This window comes from Biomphalaria glabrata, chromosome 2 (genome assembly GCF_947242115.1).
Source record: "Biomphalaria glabrata chromosome 2, xgBioGlab47.1, whole genome shotgun sequence".
In the NCBI taxonomy this organism is placed as follows: Eukaryota; Metazoa; Mollusca; class Gastropoda; family Planorbidae; genus Biomphalaria; species Biomphalaria glabrata.
Genome location: NC_074712.1, coordinates 62682706 through 62706517, shown reverse-complemented (window position 1 = coordinate 62706517; position 23812 = coordinate 62682706). Strand labels below are relative to the sequence as shown.

Below are 23812 nucleotides of genomic sequence, written 5' to 3'. Positions count from 1 at the left end.
ATAATAATATAATAATAATTTAAAAAAAAAACAGGCGTATTCAGCCGTAGTGTACCGATATCATGTGATAACTGACTAGAATTTAAAGATGCTTCAAGTTTATTGAAAGATTATGACCATTACTTATATTTTTACGTAAATCTAATCTAGATTGCACCTAGATTCTAAATCCATACAGAATCTTACATTGTATGCGTGTACCCTGGTCGTATCTTGTCGAATACCTAATTAGTGAGATGTGTTCGTCTAACGAATTCAAAGTTGCATTTTTTTTTTTTGTAAGCGAATGTCGTAAATGGTCACTACAAAATACTAGAGAAGGCGCGGTGGCTGAGCAGCAAGGCGATTGGCTTCCTGGTGAATCGAATCCTGGTGAAGACTGGGATTTTTTTATTTCGGTATCTTTAGGGCGACTTTTAGTCCAGCCAGCTGTATTGAGTGCCGGACATTAGGTGTGGAAAAAGTAAAGGCTGTTGGTCATTGTGCTTGCAACACGACACCCTCGTTAACTTCAGCACCTTCTGCCGTAGATACAGGGCCGGTCCTAACAGTTGCGGGGCCCTATGCGAAACTGATTGCGCGGGGCCTAGTCTGGGTGGGAATAAGGAGAATAAGTGAAAATTTAGATTTTGTATTAGAAAAAAAAATCGACTTTGAATTTTATTCATTCTTTACTAAGTACAAAATTGCGATCAAATTAAATTTACTTTACGAACCTTGCAACCTATGACATATTTATATGCCAGTGACAATAAAAGTAAATAAAGTTTTGGAACTTCCGATTAAGGTGAAAATTCGCCCGATTACTACATTTTATTACATGAAAGCTGACATTGATTTTTTTTTTCTTTTATCGATTGGCGTTTTCCGCAATGACTGAAACACACAAATGACAATGTAGTCTATATTTAAGAAGATTTTTATGAGTTTTCAGGAGATTTTAATAAATTCAGGATATTTCCAGGAATTGTTCGTATATATTTTGCAATTTAATGATTCCACCTAGAATTAGCGCGGGGCCCACTGCGACCGCATAGGTTGCAGTGGCCTAAGACCGGTCCTGCATAGATATCGCTGGGTCTGAAAGGGAAACTTATTAACTTCTACAAAATACTTACCAAAGCCTGAAGACCAGTGTTTTTGGTTGTCTTGCAAATCATCTTGTTTTGAAAGTAAACCAGTTAAAAAAAAAAAACAAAAAAAACAATCAAGACTCTAAATGCAAGGCTCATTAAAAGCATTGAATCAATTCAGCCTAAGGGAGACAAGTTTGAAACAAGTGTGTAGTCCGTGAAATTAACATCATTCCCCCGAGCCAAGAGCATAACTCTATTTCTCAATGCAAGAATAAAACTTCTATGCTGAGTGCTCATTGTTTGGAACTCGTCAATGCTATTTCAAAATTGTATTCAACACCAACAAAACGAATGTAAGTTTTTCAATGGCTGCTCCCCGAGTGATATCGTCTTGCAAAGGCCCAGATTCAGAGGCCGACTGGCCAATCGAAAGCACTCATTGGTCTGCTGTTGTCATGAGAAAAGTTTTATCATTAGATTCGAAACTATGGCTTATTTCTTATCTATAAGCTCTACATGAAATGTTATGATACAGTTGTCAATGTGGGTTTTTACGAGTTATCTAGGGAGTGTACTAACTTGACCTGGTTTCCCATCTCGACAGACTACTGCAATAACCAACGAGCAACAGCATAACCAAGTTGTATGATAACTGAACATGGAGAAATGGTCACTGAAAACTAAACAGTGAATAACTGATCAACAATTGTTCAACAAGAACAAGATTTAATAATAAGCTAAATACAAATGAACACTATATTTCGAACATATGCCTCATCACGGATATTTACATATTGCATTGGTAATTATGCAAATAACACACCACACACGCACACACACTCCTACGGATGGGTAGCTTCAAATACTATGATACGACTCAAGAGTCAGTCACGGCTCCAGGGGCGAGCTCAAGATTACACTCTCCACCATAGCCCCATGCCTAACATAATGAAACAAAAGAAAACCTAGATCCAGCGATGCCGCTACATCACAGAAATTTTTCGTTAGCGCGACACCCGTACCGGAAGATCAACCTACTTTTACTACATATATGTACTTACGTACCGTTAAAAGGGGAAGCAGTAAAACTGTAGCGTAACCAGATTCTACAGCTAACAAGCTCTCTCTCTCTGCTACAAAGACAATACAGGAACTAAGCGTGACGTAAACACACGCAATATTCTTGGCAACAAAACGCGCCCAATACAAACTACTTCCTGTACCTAAAAACACAACTATTCAACATGATAAGAAAACTTCACGCGCGCACAGTAGTCAGGCTATTAACAGACCAGAAGTCAGTATTTCTCAAACTTTTAACTTTTTTTTTAGCTAAGCAAAAAAGAGCACTGTCCTGCAACCTGAGCTTCGGAATTATCTAGAACTGAGAATAAGATTTAGAAAAACTGTCATGGAATCCACATATTGATGAAACTATTTTAAAAAGTCAAACAAAGCATTAGGGTTTATTAAAAGAAATTTCCATAAATCAAATAAGAACATAAAACTAAAATGTTATTTAACCTCGGTTAGGCCAATAATAGAATATGCATCCTCCGTTTGGGACCCCTCAACTCAAGAAAACATTAAGAAACTGGAACAGACACAAAATAGAGCAGTGAGATTCATAACAAACGAATATTCACATTTGACTAGAGTAACACCTAATCACTAATCACTAAATTTAGAAATCCTTCAGGACAGAAGACTCAAAAGTAAAGTAGCAATTATACATAAAACACTGAACCACAATCTTCAAATACAAAAACAAAATTGAATAAAATACTCAGAAAGACACAAAGATAAAGGCACATTCCTGGTCCCATATGCTGGGACAAATTTGTACAAATACTCCTTCTTCACTAGTGCTATTAGAGCATGGAATGGGTTGCCTGAGCTAGCCAGGAAAACCAGTGACTTGACAGAATTTAAGTCATTGGTTAATATGCATGACTGAATGAATGACGCGTAGGACGTAATCATCTTCTTTTTTGAAGTAACGATAGAGCTCTTTTCCCTGTGCCACTAATGGCCGTATGATAGTTACAACAGAATAAAAGGGGTTTATAATTGTTTAAAAACTCTTAGGATGTACAAAATAGAAAGCTAGTTATCTTTCGTTTATCAATTTTGCTTTTGATAACAAAAACAAAATTTATTAATAAAAACACATTTTGAAAAATCTAATTCTTTAAAATATATTTGTCTGCATGGCGACGCAGTTATAACAGAAACTATGCATTTGTTACAGTATTTAGTGTTTATAAAGTTTGTAAACTAAAATTTCTATTCAGAGGAAAATACGTTAAATACAATAAATAATATATTTTAGTTTTTGTCAACTCTTTTGAGTTTCTAAATCCTTATTTTCTATTGGATGCATTGCCTAATAATTTTAAATACTTCATCGCAATTTTAAATACTTCATCGCCAAGACTCAATATACCAATATAATAATAAGGCTTGTCATCGAGTCCGAAGATTATGAGGAATGCAATATTTTGGCATACGCTCGTCCCCCATACGGGACACGCGCCCTACCCAGCGTAACTGTCGGACTATAAGAAGTCCCTCCATACTAGTCTACACTGTCCACACCGGCGTTCGCAAGGACATCGCCGCCCTTAGTGCTGTCCTGCCACCGTATGTCCATGATGGAGCTCAAGCATCTTTGGTGAAAGCGTTCAAGTAGTCTTAGTAGTTTTCTGCATAATACCCACGTCTCAGATCCATACAGATGGATTGAGAGAACCACTGCTTGGTAGGCACTCTTCCTTAGTAGGCAGACGGAGCGATCCATTCCGCCATCTCACTCCTGGAGGCGTCCAAAAGCACTACTGGCCATGGCCAGACGGTTATCAACTTCCTTGAAAGCAAGGTGTCATTCGATACTATGCTTCCTAGATATGTGAAGTGCTCTACCACGTTAAGGGGACTTCCATTTACTATGATCCTTAGGGCTGAGTATGCTTTATTGGGTCACCTCTGGAACATGACTCCCATTTGCCCTAGGTCCATAGATGAACAGAAAGAGGCGGCAGCGTATCGGAATTCGTTGACCGCGATCTGGAGATCATGTTCATTATGGGCTAGCAGGGTGCAATCATCGGCATAGAGAAGCTCTGTTATGACCATTTCTTTTTTTTTCGTATGGGATAGTAGACGTCGAAGATTGAACACATTGTTGTCCGAACGAAACCGGATGTAGATGCCTTCGAGTAGGCGCTCCCTCATTTGACCCAGCAAGCATTACGTCTAAAAAGATGGCGAATAGAGTAGGAGCAAGTACACAGCCCTGCTTCACGTCATTTTTTATTGGGAAATGATCGACAGGTCACCATTGGGTCTAACCTGTCTCACCTGAAACTGCTTGAGAATGGATAGGAGCGTAGTGGGGGAATCCAAGCCTTGTTAAAATCCTCCATAAACCATTGACCGTGTCGAAAGCCATATAATATACTAGAATGAAATCTAATCTTACATCAAGACTATGTCTAAGACTCTAGATCTAGACTGCCTAGAGTCACATTCTAGAGTAAATTCTGATTATATGGATTACAGATTATAACTAGATTGTGACTAAATAGCCACCTGTGTTTGTTACTATTAATAGTGAACAGTTGAACTGGTCCAGCGTGCTGGACACTAAGGCCAACCGTTTTCTCCCTGTGTCTTTTGATAGTCACCGTGAGGTGTGTATCACGTCGCAGTAATAAACTTGTTTTTATTGTTGCCAGCCCGGGAAGAAATGAGACAAATATTTGGCGTGAAAGCGATCCCCAAGTCGGTGTGAAGCCTGCCACTTGTAGGACACGGCCATTGTGGTTTAGTTAAGTGTCGTTTGGACCTTTTTTTTCTGATCTTTTCAACCCTCTCGCTTCGCGGCGCGCAGTGTACCAGTCAGCACTCGACTTGGCTACCTTCTTCTTTCACCAGAAGCAGTGACCCGTGATATTGGCCCCCCATTGACAGAGGTCCGCCTTGGTCAAATAAATGGAACTGGGCACTTCACATCTGGACCAAATCTCCCTTTGTGGTCCCCGGCTCTCGCCCCGGCGCCCATTGTCGAATCCGCTACGTTATTGTAGCGCCCCGACAAATCAATTTCCTTGGTGGTTTTTAGAGTGAAGATGTTTTTCAAATCCTTGCCACCATTAACAAGCTGAACGGGATATGAGGGGGAGGGGAGGGGTTGGAATAAAGGGACCACTCCAGAACTAGCGATCTATCTCCGAGGTCAGATCCTCGTGTGGTAGTCACAGTTTGGTGTTGTTCTCGAGTAATGGTCATTTATTGTCCAGCTCGGCTCCTACTGGTGTGCCCGGCTTAACGATAACATTGACAAATGTGATCTTTGTGTTTGCAGATGAGCAGACGTTGGAGGGATTGCCTCCCCTTGAGTTGAATCTGGGGCGGACTTTCTTCTTTTGTCTTTTTCCTGAGGTTGTCTTGAGAGAGAGAGAGAAAGAGAGACAGACAGACATACAGTTGGTATGTGGAAGACTGTTAATGTTTTGAAGACAGTTGATGAAGTCGTCAGTAATCACTGAAGCAGACACACACACGCACATATGTACACACACGTTTCCAACTATCATACTGCGTCCATCAAGTGTTTAACCAAGGGTAGAAAACTCTTGCAGCTATTTTTTTTTATTCGATTGTTTACCTCAGTTACCTTCCCTTGTCTTGTTGACTTGGGAGAAACAAGAAAAAAAAAATAAAGAGGATGAGAGGAATTTCCGTGGCTGCAAGAGAAGGCACGTGACTTGTCAACGGAGGGACTAGTGTTTGACTATCTGACAGAGAAAAGAGGGGGGGCCCGGCGCCTACCACCAGCTCCCAGATACTCATTTGAGATTCCCTCCCCCCCCCCCTTTTTTTAATTTAAATGATTGCAGTTACAAACTCGACTTAAGGACTGCAGCTGACAATTAAAATAATTGCAATTGAGGAAGTGAACACGGGGGAAGGGGGGGGGGGGTTTCTTAAGTACACCACTTGGTTGCCGTGGAGTAAACAGGATGAGTTGGACCTAAGGTAAACTGGAGGGTTGGCCTCAGACCACCCTAAAGAAATCTGAAGTTGGTCTGCTCATTACCCAGACAAGGTATGTACACTTCCTGTCGGATTCATCCATTCCCCGCTTTTTTATGTTTCGGTCAAAGTAAGCAAGAAGTTTGCTTCTTCCCCCAGACGCGATGTTCAATGCTGTCTTTGAACCAGACCAGTCGTTATAGGGGGCCTGAGCACATGACCTGCAACGTTACAACCTGTGGGCAGTTTGGACCAATAGCTAGTAGCCACGTCGTACCGGCCTGTCTTTTTTCCTGAAGGTTACAGAAATGTACTGACGATGGTGTCATGGGTATGGCCAGCACCACGATGGTGTCATGGGTATGGCCAGCACCATGATGGTGTCATGGGTATGGCCAGCACCACGATGGTGTCATGGGTATGGCCAGCACCAAGATAGTGTCATGGGTATGGTCAGCACCAAGATAGTGTCATGGGTATGGCCAGCACCACGATGGTGTCATGGGTATGGCCAGCACCACGATAGTGTCATGGGTATGGCCAGCACCACGATGGTGTCATGGGTATGGCCAGCACCACGATAGTGTCATGGGTATGGCCAGCACCACGACTCGCCGCCTTTACTTTTTTCCAATGATACGATACGTTCCAGCCTGATGTCACGATCTCTTGGTTGCGATGAATTGTGTTGATCAGGCAAGGCGTTTCTGGTGGTCTAATTTTGTGTTTTGTATTTTATTTAGGACTATCAGAATTGTAAAACTATATCGTGATGCCGGAGATACTACTTTAAAGTATAAACTCAAAACTAAAATCTTTTAAATAAATATAAATCTTTAATCCTGGAACTAGGAATCACTTTATTAATATACACACTACACATATGTACAATACAATTTAATCTAAATTATCTTACTATAGTCGTCGCTCTCTCCAAACTGAATGTCAAGGTCTTCTAAATACTACATCTTGCCTCCCTTTCTAGTAACGCTCAAACTATTTTTAGAGCTTTTGGGAAAACCTTTATCGTTTTAAATAAACTTGTCATTACTTGTCAAAAACATACATTAATTATTCGATGCAAATAATCTAAAAATTAACTGAATGCAGCAGCTGCTGTACGCTACGTGACATCCAACTAATGCCAGGTACCCGTTAGAGTTAGGTGGACGCCCTTTAAATTGAGGACTCTAGCCTTCACCTGGATTCGAACCCGAGACCCGTTGGTTCTAAAGCCGAGCTATTTACCACTTAACCACCATGCCCCCCTTAAGTTACATTTACAATCTAATGTTCCTGGAGTCGATTTTTTTTCCTTTGCAGTGATTTGCTTGTAAAGCCGTCTGCGTAACTTCTGAATAGCTTGAACGATGGAAAGTCTTATGTCAAAAATATCAGAAAGACACTCATAATGAGATGGCATTACTTAGCCATCGGAGAACTGAACACATACACACACAATCTCACACACACACACACACACGATGTCATTGTTGTTTTTTTTATCCAGTAACACTGATATTGGAAGACATCTAAAAATAGCACTATGCATTTGTTTGAAAGGGGAGCTGACTCTTGCATGTTCGTGCCGACGGATGTTGACAGAAAGCGGGCAGTTAATGGGGAAGCTACTCTGTGAAATGAATGCACTAAATAGATGATCTCCCCTTCATTAATGAAACGATCTGGTGAATGAAAGTCAAACACTCCTCTGGTGGATCTAGATCTAGATTCTAGATCTTATACTAGAGATCTAGAGTTATTTCAATTTTTTTTCTGTTATATCTATATATATATATATATAATTTTTTTCTGAGATTGTAATTGGTATTAGACAGGAAGTTTTGCGTGAGCCTCAGAGTGGGAAAATGGTGGGTTGGAACCTGAACACGGATCTCGAAAGTGGCTCTAACTATTTTCCTAGAAATTTGACATTAGATGTATATTGTTGGGAAAAGAATTACTAGCTCGTTGCCATACTGGGAAAACTTGAGTTTATTGTAAAGTCAGGTCAAAGTAGATAAAGAAATTTCAGTTTTGCTATAGAACCAGAAAATATGTTTTATCTTGAACGAACTTCGGATATTTCCGCTTGTTTGCATTGCATTATTGAAGAGTTTAATAAATCAATGTTCAGGAACATTTCACTTTTTTTTTTTAGATCTAGATCTAAAGGCCTATCATTAGAATAGCTACCTTAGACATAGGCAAACTATGCAGCCGCCTAGGGCCTCCAGTCACCCAAAGCCGGCCCTGTATGAAGTCTCAATGTTCAAAATGAATCACACAGTGCAGTCACAAACGTAACAAGCTTTATAACGATCTACAAACTGTTGGCTATGACCAGAAGTGTCAAGCAGAACTCTTGAGAACGGAGCAGGCATGAAATAAAGTCTGCGTCTATCTAGTGACTTACATGCAAATATTCACATTCAAGGAATAAGAAGCCCCACGATACACAAACTAGTCAATAAATCTTTGTTTATACTCGTCTTCTTATAGAACAAACTAGTCGATAAAACTTTGTTTATACTCGTCTTCTTGTAGAACAAACTAGTCGATAAATCTTTGTTTATGCTCGTCTTCTTATAGAACAAACTAGTCGATAAAACTTTGTTTATACTCGTCTTCTTGTAGAACAAACTAGTCGATAAAACTTTGTTTATACTCGTCTTCTTATAGAACAAACTAGTCAATAAAACTTTGTTTATACTCGTCTTCTTATAGAACAAACTAGTCGATAAAACTTTGTTTATACTCGTCTTCTTATAGAACAAACTAGTCGATAAAACTTTGTTTATGCTCGTCTTCTTATAGAACAAACTAGTCGATAAAACTGTGTTTATACTCGTCTTCTTATAGAACAAACTAGTCGATAAAACTTTGTTTATACTCGTCTTCTAATAGAATAAACTAGTCGATAAAACTTTGTTTATACTCGTCTTCTTATAGAACAAACTAGTCGATAAATCTTTGTTTATACTCGTCTTCTTATAGAACAAACTAGTCGATAAAACTTTGTTTATACTTGTCTTCTTATAGAACAAACTAGTCGATAAAACTTTGTTTATACTTGTCTTCTTATAGAACAAACTAGTCGATAAAACTTTGTTTATACTCGTCTTCTTATAGAACAAACTAGTCGATAAAACTTTGTTTATACTCGTCTTCTTATAGAACAAACTAGTCGATAAAACTTTGTTTATACTCGTCTTCTTATAGAACAAACTAGTCGATAAAACTTTGTTTATACTCGTCTTGTTATAGAACAAACTAGTCGATAAAACTTTGTTTATACTCGTCTTCTTGTAGAACAAACTAGTCAATAAATCTTTGTTTATACTCGTCTTCTTATAGAACAAACTAGTCGATAAAACTTTGTTTATACTCGTCTTCTTGTAGAACAAACTAGTCGATAAATCTTTGTTTATACTCGTCTTCTTGTAGAACAAACTAGTCGATAAAACTTTGTTTATACTCGTCTTCTTATAGAACAAACTAGTCGATAAAACTTTGTTTATGCTCGTCTTCTTATAGAACAAACTAGTCGATAAAACTGTGTTTATACTCGTCTTCTTATAGAACAAACTAGTCGATAAAACTTTGTTTATACTCGTCTTCTAATAGAATAAACTAGTCGATAAAACTTTGTTTATACTCGTCTTCTTATAGAACAAACTAGTCGATAAATCTTTGTTTATACTAGTCTTCTTATAGAACAAACTAGTCGATAAAACTTTGTTTATACTTGTCTTCTAATAGAACAAACTAGTCGATAAAACTTTGTTTATACTTGTCTTCTTATAGAACAAACTAGTCGATAAAACTTTGTTTATACTCGTCTTCTTATAGAACAAACTAGTCGATAAAACTTTGTTTATACTCGTCTTCTTTTAGAACAAACTAGTCAATAAAACTTTGTTTATACTCGTCTTCTTATAGAACAAACTAGTCGATAAAACTTTGTTTATACTCGTCTTGTTATAGAACAAACTAGTCGATAAAACTTTGTTTATACTCGTCTTCTTGTAGAACAAACTAGTCAATAAATCTTTGTTTATACTCGTCTTCTTGTAGAACAAACTAGTCGATAAAACTTTGTTTATACTCGTCTTCTTGTAGAACAAACTAGTCGATAAATCTTTGTTTATACTCGTCTTCTTGTAGAACAAACTAGTCGATAAAACTTTGTTTATACTCGTCTTCTTGTAGAACAAACTAGTCGATAAATCTTTGTTTATACTCGTCTTTTTGTAGAACAAACTAGTCGATAAATCTTTGTTTATGCTCGTCTTCTTGTAGAACAAACTAGTCGATAAATCTTTGTTTATACTCGTCTTCTTATAGAACAAACTAGTCGATAAAACTTTGTTTATACTCGTCTTCTTGTAGAACAAACTAGTCGATAAAACTTTGTTTATACTCGTCTTCTTGTAGAACAAACTAGTCGATAAAACTTTGTTTATACTCGTCTTCTTGTAGAACAAACTAGTCGATAAATCTTTGTTTATACTCGTCTTCTTGTAGAACAAACTAGTCGATAAATCTTTGTTTATGCTCGTCTTCTTGTAGAACAAACTAGTCGATAAATCTTTGTTTATACTCGTCCTTATATAGAAAGTCTTTGTCAAGTCTTCTACATGAAACCTACGCCTACGTGTGTCAGAGAGAGAGAGAGAGAGTCAGAATCAGAGGGAGTGAGGCACAGAGAGAGTCAGAATCAAAGGGATGGAGGCAGAGAGAGAAAGAAAGAAAGAAAGAGTCAGTGAGAATTACAGCCAGGGTGGCCCAAAAAATTGCGGGGCCCTATGCGTAACGATTTGCCCAGTCTAGGGATATGCATAATGTCAAAATTAAGATTATGTAAATTTTTATTAAATGAAAACTGACAATGCCGTTTTCTTTTTATCGCGCGTAGGATTGGCTGCCCAAAATGACAACTTTGTCTATTTTTCAGGAATTTTTTATGAATTTTCAGGAGATTTAATAATTTCAGGAGATTTGCAGGACTTTTTCGTATCTTTATTTCAGGAGATTTTTATGTTTTTTTGGAAATTTTAATATTTTCAGTAGATTTCCACTTCTTGATATATTTTGCAATTACATAAGATTTCCAGGAGGCCATGGAAAATCAGGCGGCCGCAGAAACCCTGTTATTATATATAAGTTATATTAGTTCAATTTATTAATATACACCTAGAATTAGCACGGGGCCTATGAAAGTGCGTGGCCCACTGCGACCGCATTTCAGTGCTCTAAGTCCGGTCCTGGTGACAGCTGATGGTGTACTACAGCCGTCTGCTGACATCACTGATTTGGACTTACTGATAAATGGTTCTATGACATCTCTTCCCAACGCCCTTCCCATTGTGTCATTCTTTAGGCGCCCCTTTCCCATGTTCACCCCCCTCCCCCTTTGACTCATCTCGATGCAAATATTCTGCTATTACCAAGAACAAAAACATAAAAACGAAGACACGTCTGCTCATTCAGGTTGACGTCATCTTTGCGCATGCGCATTCAAATCTCAACATTGTATTCCCGCCTTTTTTTTTTTCTCCCTCCACATTCAAAGGAGCTGTTTGTCCGGGACATATCATCCATTCGGACAGAGAAAGAGAGAGAGAGAGCGAGAAATAAAAAAAACGTGAACGAAAAGAAAAAGGGAAATTACTCTTTGTGTACAGAGAGAGAAAGTAAAACAGATCATTTTGAACTATGAAAAAAAAAAAAAAGACCAGATGAAAAAAAAAAAAAAAAGTCGGTATATCAATAGTTGATTGAGGACCGTCTGTGAGCTTTTGGCCAGTTGTTTTTTTTTTTTTTGGTTGCTTTTTTTTTTCTACGTTCATTCCTCGAATACACACTGGGCAGCGGCCGTGTTAAGACCGGCTCTGGTCTTTTCAATATTTCTTGACAGCAGACACAGTGGTAGAAATATTGGAGAGGGGGGGTGGAGTGATCTTGTTCTTTGAAGAAGTGACGTGTCCTCCTCCCCCCTGTCCCTGCGAGTCTCTCAACTACTGACCAATTCGTCTTGGAAACAAACTGACAACGTTTAGTGATGATTTTGTTCTTTGGGGGGATGTCTTCAGCCTCAGTTTTTGAATTCACAGCCAGACCGCAGGGCGTCTGAGTTCAGTCCAAGTCTTGGACACAGGGAATAGTCTGCAGGACGCCTGGCGTCCAGTCTTATAGTCTTGGACTTGGTTGGGTGTCTACAGCAGCGGTTACTGGCTCGTGGTTCTACAACAGCGGTTCTCAACCCTTTAAGGTCGGCGGCCCCTTTTAGAATCCCCCACTCCGACGCGACCCCTAACACACACACACACACACACAGCAATAGAAGAATAGAAAAAAAAATCCATATTTTCGATGGTCTTAGGCGACCCCTGGCTAATTGTCAATCGACCCCCAAGGGGGTCGCGACCCTCAGGTTGAGAACCCCTGTTCTAGAAGGTTGAAGACCGAATCTCAAAATTAATATCACACTATAAAGACACAATAAAAACAAGTTGAAGTGATAGCCCTGGACAGGGCCCCAAACTTAACAAGTGGTGCTCGAGTCTAAAGTGTTGAGAACTGCTGATCTTGAGGGCGCCACCCACGTACATTCTGGCCTCTTTTATTTCCCTGAGTGCTGGAAGCAGTCATTGAAAGTTGATGACTATTGTTAGTATGTCTTTGACGTCATCGGCTGCCATTGTGTCTGAACTTTTAAATTTAACAGGGGCTGTAACTCTTATTATGTTGTCTCCATTTTTTTCTTTTTACTTTGAAGATCTCCAGCACAGTGACCGGGATAGCTTTTATTTTATTTTCATCTTGTGTGGGGTCAAACTTAGGCGACCTTCTTTTTCCTAATTGAAAATAAATGACATTTAAATAGCCATTGTGAAGAAATTTTGTGTTTAGCATGCTGTGGCAAATTCAGGGATGCTTAGAGCTTAGGTTTCCAGAACTTTCTGACTCACGCCCCCATTACTTTTAAAACAAGTCATTTCATTGTGTTGCCATCAATGTGAACATCTTTCTGGGTCTGGCTCTGGCTCTGGTTCTGGCTCTGGTTCTGGCTCTGGCTCTGGTTCTGGTTTTGGTTCTGGCTCTGGTTCTGGTTTTGGTTCTGGCTCTGGCTCTGGCTCTGGTTCTGGCTCTGGTTCTGGCTCTGGCTCTAGCTCTAGCTCTGGCTCTAGCTCTGGCTCTAGCTCTGGTTCTGGTTCTGGCTCTAGCTCTAGCTCTGGTTCTGGTTCTGGCTCTGGCTCTAGCTCTGGTTCTGGCTCTGGCTCTAGCTCTGGCTCTAGCTCTGGTTCTGGCTCTGGCTCTCGCTCTGGCTCTGGCTCTGGCTCTGGCTCTGGTTCTGGCTCTGGGTTGGTCACACAAAAAAACTTAAAGTGGTTATTTTGTACTTTCTCCGATGGAAAGATGGTTTTAAATGATTTTCTAAACAGTTTACGCAGGTATTGTCTCTTTAGTTTTAAAACCCAATGACTAGGTTTTTTCCAACTCATTACTTCCTTGCTCACGGGGTAGAGGTGTCTTTGGTATTCGCGCAACCGTCAACTGGTTAATCAAAGTGAAAATTCCGGGACTAGTCCTTAGATAAAATTTAGTTAATAAAATGTAAGAAATATATATATATTTTATAGCTGTTGATATAAACTGGAGTCTAAATATAGACATTAATAAAAGTGAAGATTTACTTTTTTTTTTTTTTTCCATGGCGTCCAGATTTCAAGGTTAAGACGCTCACTTTCAAAATTGTCCTTAAAAAAAATCCTATCCAGAAAATAACTATATTCCACATTTTTAGTAACTCCAGTACTGAAACTTGAATACCTGTAGCTATATATTTTGGGCTTTAGTTTCACAAGCACGGCTTTTGTATAAGTATCAGCTGGTATGGCTGATCAACTGTTGATATTGTTTCTATGACCTCGTGATCAACTGTTGATATTGTTTCTATGACCTCGTGATCAACTGTTGATATTGTTTCTATGACCTCGTGATGAAATGTTGATATTGTTTCTATGACCTCGTGATGAAATGTTGATATATTTTTCTATGACCTCGTGATCAGCTGTTGATATTGTTTCTATGACCTCGTGATCAACTGTTGATATTGTTTCTATGACAGCTGATCACGAGTTGACCTCATGATAAACTGTTTATATTGTTTCTGTGACCTCGTGATATGTTGATATTGTTTCTATGACCTCATGATCAACAGTTGATATTGTTTCTATGACCTCATGATCAACTGTTGATATTATTTCTATGACCTCATGATCAACTGTTGATATTGTTTCTATTACCTCATGTTCAACTGTTGATATTGTTTCTATGACCTCGTGATGAAATGTTGATAATTTTTCTATGACCTCATGATCAACTTTTGAAATTGTTTGTATTTCAGCTGAGGAAGACGAGCATCTCTTTGTTTGAGAAAGCCATCCAACATGGCGTCCTGTCAGAGACTATGTACAACGAACTGGTGAGTGTATAGCTTGTTAAGATCTATACATATTTAAACGTCTCTACGTGAATAATAAAAATGTTCCCTTTGTTGTCCTTGGACTGTTTCATTACTCATATCTTATCTTATATAATACAGACGTTACTTCAAAAAAAAAGATGATTACGTCCTATGCGTCATGCATTTAGTCATGCATATTAACCAATGACTCAAATTCTGCCAAGTCACTGGTTTTTCCTGGCTAGCTCAGGCAGCCCATTCCATGCTCTAATAGCACTAGGGAAGAAGGAGTATTTGTACAAATTTGTCCTAGCATATGGGACGAGGAATATGCCTCATGACGTCAATATAGAAAGTTCACATCTCCCTGGAGTAAAGTAAAAAAGAATAAAGTTTCCCCTTTCAGACCTTGCTATCTATAAGGCAGATGATGTTAAGGTCATCTGTTTCTTTGACTAGCTGTTTACGAGCAGGGTGTCTTGTGGCCAGCACAACTTCTTCTTCGTTCTTATTGTTATGTTGGAGCGTTCAGATGGCTTGACCAATACATGAGATGAACTGCGCAGTGGTTTCCAAATCAGGAAGCTCTCCATATAGTTTTCTTTCTATTGGGGTGTTTTGGGGCCAGTGTCTTATACGGGCCTATTGGTTAAGAGAGCAGTTTTGGAGGACGTGGTCGCCATTCTCTGGTGATACTCCACATGGGCAGATTTCACTGGCTCCAATTTTGATTGGACAATGATTAACCGCCTTTTCTTTCCCTGTTAGAGTGGGGTGGACTCGGGGGCGCCCTAAATATCCCGAAATTTAAATATCCCGAGATCTGAACCCAGGACTCCAGGTTAGGAAGCCAAATGCTTAACCACTTAGCCATCAGGGAAATTTTTTTTTCATTCTCTTAATTCTTTTGAAGCAGTTTTACCGAACTTTTGTTTTTTCGTCTTATCTTAAATATGGTCTTGGTGTTTGAAAAGGAAAGCTTTGGAAAAAGACAATTTAAATTGACCATTGGCAGACAACATTTTTGTCTGCGACGCGTTAGGCAAAATATGTAGGGTACAGCTGGGTCTACGTTTTGAATCGTTGATTGATGACTTTAATCATCATTCTATGACCTTAGACTTTGCTGTAGGATTTAAGGATCCTCATTATGACCTTAGTCGCCACTCTATGACAATAGGCTTCATCCTATGACTTTAGTCTTAGCTCTATGACTTAATATTCTTTCTATGACTTTACACTTGTTTCTATGACTTTAGACTTCTTTGTATGACTTAAGACTTTTTTGTATGACCTTAGACTTCTTACTATGACTTTACATTTGTTTCTATGACTTTAGACTTCTTACTATGACTTTAGGCTTCACACATGTTTCTATTTTCTGTGTTGACTTGCAGCTTGAGATTCTGGAAAGTTCAGGACTGAATGAGAATGTCCTGCAAGTGTCCAAGCAGGCCACTTCAGACCACCCAGGTTCCTGCAAATTGTGGCAGACTAGGCTAAGACTGATGGTGACCGTTGGTCAAGCGGACTGCTCAGCTGTTGATGCACTTCTGAAAACAAGTTTAAAGCACATTCCTTCCGATGTAAGTATGACAGTGTTTAGGATAAGTCCAAATATTTAGCTGTTTAGGAGACGTCAAAATATTTAGCTGTTTAGGAGACATCCAAATATTTTGCTGTTTAGGAGACGTCAAAATATTTAGCTGTTTAGGAGACGTCCAAATATTTAGCTGTTTAGGAGACGTCAAAATATTTAGCTGTTTAGGAGACATCCAAATATTTAGCTGTTTAGGAGACGTCAAAATATTTAGCTGTTTAGGAGACATCCAAATATTTAGCTGTTTAGGAGACGTCAAAATATTTAGCTGTTTAGGAGACATCCAAATATTTAGCTGTTTAGGAGACATCCAAATATTTAGCTGTTTAGGAGACGACTAAATATTTAGCTGTTTAGGAGACGTCAAAATATAGCACTATACATAAAATGCCTCACTTCTTTGTATTCCACCAAACTTGATGTCTGTTTAGTTTGATTCTTAGAAACAGACATTTGTTTTTATGGACACAATTGTACAGTATATACGTTACGCACATAATAGTTGTTTTCTTTTTGTATTTAAAAAATTTGATAAATGTTAAACTTAAACTAGGTGTTCATTCTCTTGACTGTGAAAGACAGCAAAGAGAAGTCCTAACAGTTTAAAACGTTTTGTCAGAACCACGATGCTATGAATGCAATGTATAGCCCCTGGATGAACTTTGGATGCTGGGTGGGTGATATATGCAGATTTGTCTGTTTGCATGTGTGCTTGATAAACTCGGAGCTGCTAATCGATGTCACATCAGGGGCTGATCAGTATCAGAAATAATTCCCTTATCAAAGGCGATGTTGAATATCAGAGGCTGACTTGTATATCAGAGGATGACTTGTATATCAGAGGATGACTTGTATATCAGAGGCTGACTTGTTTATCAGAGGCTGACTTGTATATCAGAGGCTGACTTGTATATCAGAGGATGACTTGTATATCAGAGGATGACTTGTATATCAGAGGCTGACTTGTTTATCAGAGGCTGACTTGTATATCAGAGGCTGACTTGTATATCAGAGGCTGACTTGTATATCAGAAGATGACTTGTATATCAGAGGCTGACTTGTATATCAGAGGATGACTTGTATATCAGAGGCTGACTTGTATATCAGAGGATGACTTGTATATCAGAGGCTGACTTGTATATCAGAGGATGACTTGTATATCAGAGGATGACTTGTATATCTATCAGATGTTATGAATATCATGGCGCTGACTGATATATCAGATTAGTAAATTAGATTTTTTTTGGGTAGATTTGTAACAAAACAGATTTTTAAATATTTACTATAATATTTTTAATATATACTAATGCTACTAATATTGAATTGTTTGAAAGACAATAGCAGCCTATGTAGCGTATTGATGTAGAGATAATTTGTTTTGGTCCTAACAGATGAAATTTCAATTTGACTACAGCTGTCGACCTCAGCGTTACTTCTATAAAAATATTTATGTAAATGCAAATATAATAATAATAATAAGGCTTGTCTTCGAGCTGTGACCTGTATATTTTGCCACATCCAGGGCAAGCGTAACCATTGTCCGCAGGTGGTCGATTTAGATTTTCTTTATGCAAATATAAACAACATGAAACACTCCGAAGACAGCCAGCGCTTGATATCTTCATGTAACCGCTAAAAAAAAAAAAGTATTTTATGTCTATGAAGATAGAAGCGACATCTACTCCTCTTGAAAGTGTATGACACTAAAACTAACGTCTACTAAGCAATACGCAAGTCCCCAATCAATACATCGGCAAAATGATGGTTGGATTATGCTTCGACATTGATTCCTTGGCTCCTAGAGACATTAAACGTCTTGTTTAGGGCGACTTACATTCGTCCGTCGCTCTGAAGTTTGAATAGCCGCGCGTAAACTTCAATGTTTCTTCAACTGACAAGAAAAACCCCAAAAACAAGTTTTATTTTACGTTGGGTTTTTTTTTTTCCTGTGAGTTCAGAAAAACACGAAAACAGGCGCGCACCGACATTGGATATAATCACCTACATTGCAAGACTATTGGCCGCTCGGGGGGTGGGGGAGGGACTGGTGTGGCTCTGGCGTTGTCTGATTTAATTAAACCCGATTGAGTGATTGAACATAATGGCATCAATCAGGCACCCCCGCGCCCCTGCCCACCCTCCGTGAAACAATCAGTCCAGATTGGGCCAGAGGATCAATAACAAGGTCGAGGAAAAAGGTCTACATATGTTTTTTAGGAGAACACTTAAGATTTTACTCTGGAACAATTGGGTCACACGCCTTTGCTTTGGTTTCTGTCCATTACTGGAGGACTTGGTGGTCATCTTGTAGGCTAGTTCGAACGATACTCTCGTGAAATTATTTACAATTAGTCAGCACTCAAGATTTGGACTAGATTCGCTTGTAAATCGACTATGGTTCAGCTTTTACAATTGGGAAGACATAGCTCTAGACCGCACCAGACGGAGAGAGACAGTGACCAAGAAAGCTATGGACAGTGAAAGAACATGGGTCTCAGCTCAGGAAGAAAAACGTACAATCCGAAAAATGGCTAGCTCCTCTACCACCGAAGCGAAAGCCACCTTAACCTGCGCTATTTGTGGACGGGAGTGTCTGTCCAAAATAGGGCTCCACAGCCACACGAGGAACTGTGTTCTACGACTGAAGGAGGCCAATATATATATATGCAACGACTCACTTTGTCAGTGTGGAATTTTTTATATCTTGTTTCTCTCACTTCCCAGTCTCTGATCAAGTTGAAACTTTGCGAAATTATTTATTGTCGATGACAATACAGGAATGAAACAAAGAAGACAGACCAAATAAAAATACTTTGTCTATAATTTCAAGCTCCTAAAAAAAATCGATTCTGCGCTAAAATGTGCGTGAAAATCATTATAGTGTTGATTTAAATACTTGGATTATTAAAACTTTTTAAAGAAGAACAAGGTCTCATTTTGTTTTTGTCTTAGAACCGAACAGAGTTGGACAACATTTGTTCCGGAAGTTAAAAATTGGGACTAGTGAGATTTGTCCTTGTGGAGCTGTCACCATGTCCTTCAAAGCTGCATTCTTCATCAAGATGTCTGACCAAGACACCGACACCAAAGTACCCCTGTAGAGTTTATTAAAATACTTAGCTCATCTGAAGGCCTACTTCCACTTTCTGCACGCCGGATACACCAATGCTTGTAATTTATAAGCTGCCAATCTTCCTCTTTTTCACTTTCTTATTTCCGAAGGTTCCTTTACGTCATACTCGCATTTCTCTTTATCGCTTTCTCTTCTTTCCTACAAGATCTAGGTTGTTTTACTTTATGAAGGTCGACGGGATATGAACGCTCAATATGTAAACAAATGGATGGCTGCCTGGTCGTGCGGTTTGCGCGCTGGACTGTCGTTCAGATTTATCGATGGTCGAGAGTTCAAACCCTGCCCGCTCCCATCCCCCGTCGTCCTGCGGGAGGTTTGGACTAGGAAGTAAACTATCTTCAACTCTGAAGGAACATCCGAAACATGTAAAAACATTTTACAAACATAGCTGAGATTATAATGAACTTCATTATGGAATGACCGAATGATGTCGCTATCAGCATGTAACTAGCACACACACATTTTAATCTAATGTCTACGCTTACAAAAAATGATCATTCAAATGTCTGTATCTAGATATTAAAAAGTTTGTGCAGACAAAGTTGTATTTTATCGTTTGCCATTAACTGACAACCTTTCCATCTAATTATTCGTAATCTCTATCCAATCAACATCCAATCAACATAAAAGTTTGGTCGTGAATGGATTTGCGTCATAAATTTGCGGTCAAGGTGTAGATCGAGTCCTATAATAAATATCAACAATTCTCAAGTTATATACAAGCTCTGTCACTCTGTATACATTACCGTCTTGGAATCCCTAGCGACAACTAGTACATAAATTGTGTAAATAGTAAAATAAATTTGCGGTCAAGATGTAGATCTAGTCCTATAATAGATATCAACAATTCTCAAGTTATATACAAGGTCTGTCACTCTGTACACAGTACCGTCTTGGAATCCCTAGCGACATCTAGTACATAAATTGTGTAAATAGTAAAATAAATTTGCGGTCAAGATGTAGATCTAGTCCTATAATAGATATCAACAATCCTCAAGTTATATACAAGCTCTGTCACTCTGTACACAGTACCGTCTTGGAATCCCTAGCGACATCTAGTACATAAATTGTGTAAATAGTAAAATAAATTTGCGGTCAAGATGTAGATCTAGTCCTATAATAGATATCAACAATTCTCAAGTTATATACAAGCTCTGTCACTCTGTACACAGTACCGTCTTGGAATCCCTAGCGACATCTAGTACATAAATTGTGTAAATAGTAAAATAAATTTGCGGTCAAGATGTAGATCTAGTCCTATAATAGATATCAACAATCCTCAAGTTATATACAAGCTCTGTCACTCTGTATACATTACCGTCTTGGAATCCCTAGCGACAACTAGTACATAAATTGTGTAAATAGTAAAATAAATTTGCGGTCAAGATGTAGATCTAGTCCTATAATAGATATCAACAATTCTCAAGTTATATACAAGGTCTGTCACTCTGTACACAGTACCGTCTTGGAATCCCTAGCGACATCTAGTACATAAATTGTGTAAATAGTAAAATAAATTTGCGGTCAAGATGTAGATCTAGTCCTATAATAAATTTCAACAATTCTCAAGTTATATACAAGCTCTGCCACTCTGTACACAGTACCGTCTTGGAATCCATAGCGACAACTAGTACATAAATTGTGTAAATAGTCTTAGTGTTTCATGTCTATAACACCTAATAAATAAATTGTGTATATAGTTTGAGTGTTTCATGTCACACGACTGCTAGTACATAAATTGTGTAAATAGTTTTAGTGCGTCATGTCTATAACACCTAATAAATAAATTGTGTATATAGTTTGAGTGTTTCATGTCACACGACTGCTAGTACATAAATTGTGTAAATAGTTTTAGTGCGTCATGTCTATAACACCTAATAAATAAATTATGTATATATTTTTAGTGCTTCGTGTCACAAGGCAGCTAGTACATAAATTGTGTAAATAGTTTATTAAGCCTTAGACATGTTTGCTACGACTAAAGTGTAAGTGACCCCCACCCCACCCCCGCGAGCTGTTATCAAACTTGTCCTTCATGTGTGTGTATTTCAACAGGAGGCCTGGCCTGTCTGGGAGTTTGTACTGACCTACCATGGCTCGCGAGGATCTGCTCAATTTGACCAGTTGTTGGAGGTAAGTGGGTCACTGGATGGAGACTAAACAATACTGAGTGTCTCGGTGCTTGATAAGTCTAGGTGTATGTGTGTCCGCATGTACGTGTTTATATGCATATAGATCAGTGTGTGTTTGTGGGATTTTTTTTCTCCATATTATTTCATAACCCAGAACCCAAATCTTCATATAGACAGAATGGCGTTCATGTTTACATCTCTATGGTAAGCGCTGATGTCCAAAAAATGGAATTCACTTACAACCTTAATTAAGTTTAATAGTTCTTGAAATAACACACACACACAGACAGAACTCTGGTTCTTGCCCCTGTTACGTGCTATTGTTCCACAGTTATCCTACTCAATATTTGGGAATGGAATGGGATAAATGTGTGATCCATGCTGTGGGTCAAGGACATCTGTGTGATCATCAAGAAGTGAAGGTCATTTAACCATAAAGCCTGCAACATAGGCTGTAAGGATAAGCCTGCAACACAGGCTGTAAGGATAAGCCTGCAACACAGGCTGTAAGGATACGCCTGCAACATAGGCTGTAAGGATACGCCTGCAACATAGGCTGTAAGGATAATCATGATAAGTCCTTTTTATTAAAGCAATGCTTAATAATTACCCTTTTGGAGAGGGGTCTTTGATTGTGTACCGTCCTAAGAAATCAATGATGTATAGTATACGGTCCTTAAAACTCATCTTCTGGCATTATAAATAGAAGGGAGGTGGGAGTGAGAATTTCTGGAAATAATTTCACATTTCGCAAAGTTATTTTTGATCCACGTAGTTCGGTAAAATATTTTTTTTTAATGTCTAAATGAATTTTGTTTGTAAAAAAAAAATATGTTCTGATAAGAACTGACTCCGGAATGGCGCCCAGTCTGTATATTGTAACTGGACTCCAAAGAGTGTCTGTGTATGTTTTGTATACCGTTGCTAGAGCTCAGATGCTAGTTGGTGTTCCATCCCCGGCCTGTCGCTGTGATATATATACTAGCTGGCTCGCTTCGATGATGGACGCGAAGATGATCGTGGGAATTTCTTCCCTTGTTTGTCCCCCCCCCCCCCCTCCTTTTCCTAATTCCATTCTCCTCTTCTCGTTCTGGTCTCCCCTTGTTGTTGAAGCGAGCTTGTCTCCCTTGTTTTATCTCTGTCAGACACAAGGACGGTCACTCCTGTTGTGTGAGACACACACAAAAAAAGAGTAATTTTTTCATTGAATCAAGTCGTTACCATGTCCAGCCGTGACCTCATTTCACCCCCCTCTAATGTCTTCTGGAGTCCAGGTCTGCTGAAAACGAAGTTAGATTATAAATAAATAGGCGAACGTGAAACTTTTTGGGGATTCGGTTGATTATGACAAAAAGTTTTGACTTTTAAGTTCCGTTGTAACAGAATTGAGAAGGGAAATTGTGGTGCTTGTAGACTGGTAGCACTAAGGATGAGCATAAAAATTTGTTTTGATTCGGACTGTTGGTACTTGATAACGAGCTCTCCTGTTTGTGTATTAAGGCTCCCCTTTCAGACCTTGTGGTCTATAGGGCAGATGATGTAAAGGTCATCTGTGGCCTACGGTTAACGAGGGTGTCATGTGGCCAGCACAACGACCAACCGCCGTTTATGTATGAACGAAAAGTTAAGTTCTCCTTTCAGACCTTGTGGCAGATGATTTAAAGGTCATCTGTTTCTGCGGTCCACGGTAAACAAGGGTTTCGTGTGGCCAACACAACGACCAGCGCCTTTACTTTTTCCCCAACTCATGTCAGGTACCCATTAGAGCGGAGGTCTTGAAGTTAAAAAGCCAAGCGGTTTACCACTCAGCCACCTAAACTAGTGGTACTTTGTCTTTATTATAAGGCATTGTTATGTTTGGACTTTTTGTGTTTGTTACGAGAGCTATTTGTTTGTTAACTGATGATAGGTGATTTTGTCTTAGAAGGTCTCTGTCTGTTTGGTCTGATGGTAGGTCTATTTCTCTTTGGTGTATTGTCTTTGTTCATGTTTGGACTGATGGTAGGTCTATTTGGCTTTGGTGTATTGTCTTTGTTCATGTTTGGACTGATGGTACGTCTATTTCTCTTTGGTGTATTGTCTTTGTTCATGTTTGGACTGATGGTAGGTCTGTTTGGCTTTGGTATATTGTCTCTTAGTTCATGTTTGGACTGTTGGTATTTGTCGTTGTTGCAGTACTCTTTGTTTCCTGTGACATATCAACACATTTTGCTATGATTATTTGACTTCCATGCTTACTGTTGGTTCAGTTAGTCGTCATTACAATGGGAATCTGTAAGGCAGCGAATCCAACCTTTTTCTGCTTAGGAGGCGATATAAATTTCCGAATCTCTTGTCGCGGGCCGCATCGCTGCCAAAAAA

The 23812-nt window shown here is 38.8% G+C and overlaps 1 protein-coding gene across 1 annotated transcript in view; it reads left to right on the top strand.

Moving 5' to 3' along the window:
- LOC106065555 (U3 small nucleolar RNA-associated protein 6 homolog) overlaps positions 1-23812 on the top strand; it is a 165016-nt gene that overhangs the window by 117940 nt on the left and 23264 nt on the right. The window contains exons 15-17 of the mRNA XM_056021843.1: positions 14527-14604; positions 15984-16172; positions 21375-21452. Coding sequence (XP_055877818.1) covers positions 14527-14604; positions 15984-16172; positions 21375-21452 — 345 coding nt within the window. The remainder of the gene's footprint in view (positions 1-14526; positions 14605-15983; positions 16173-21374; positions 21453-23812) is intronic.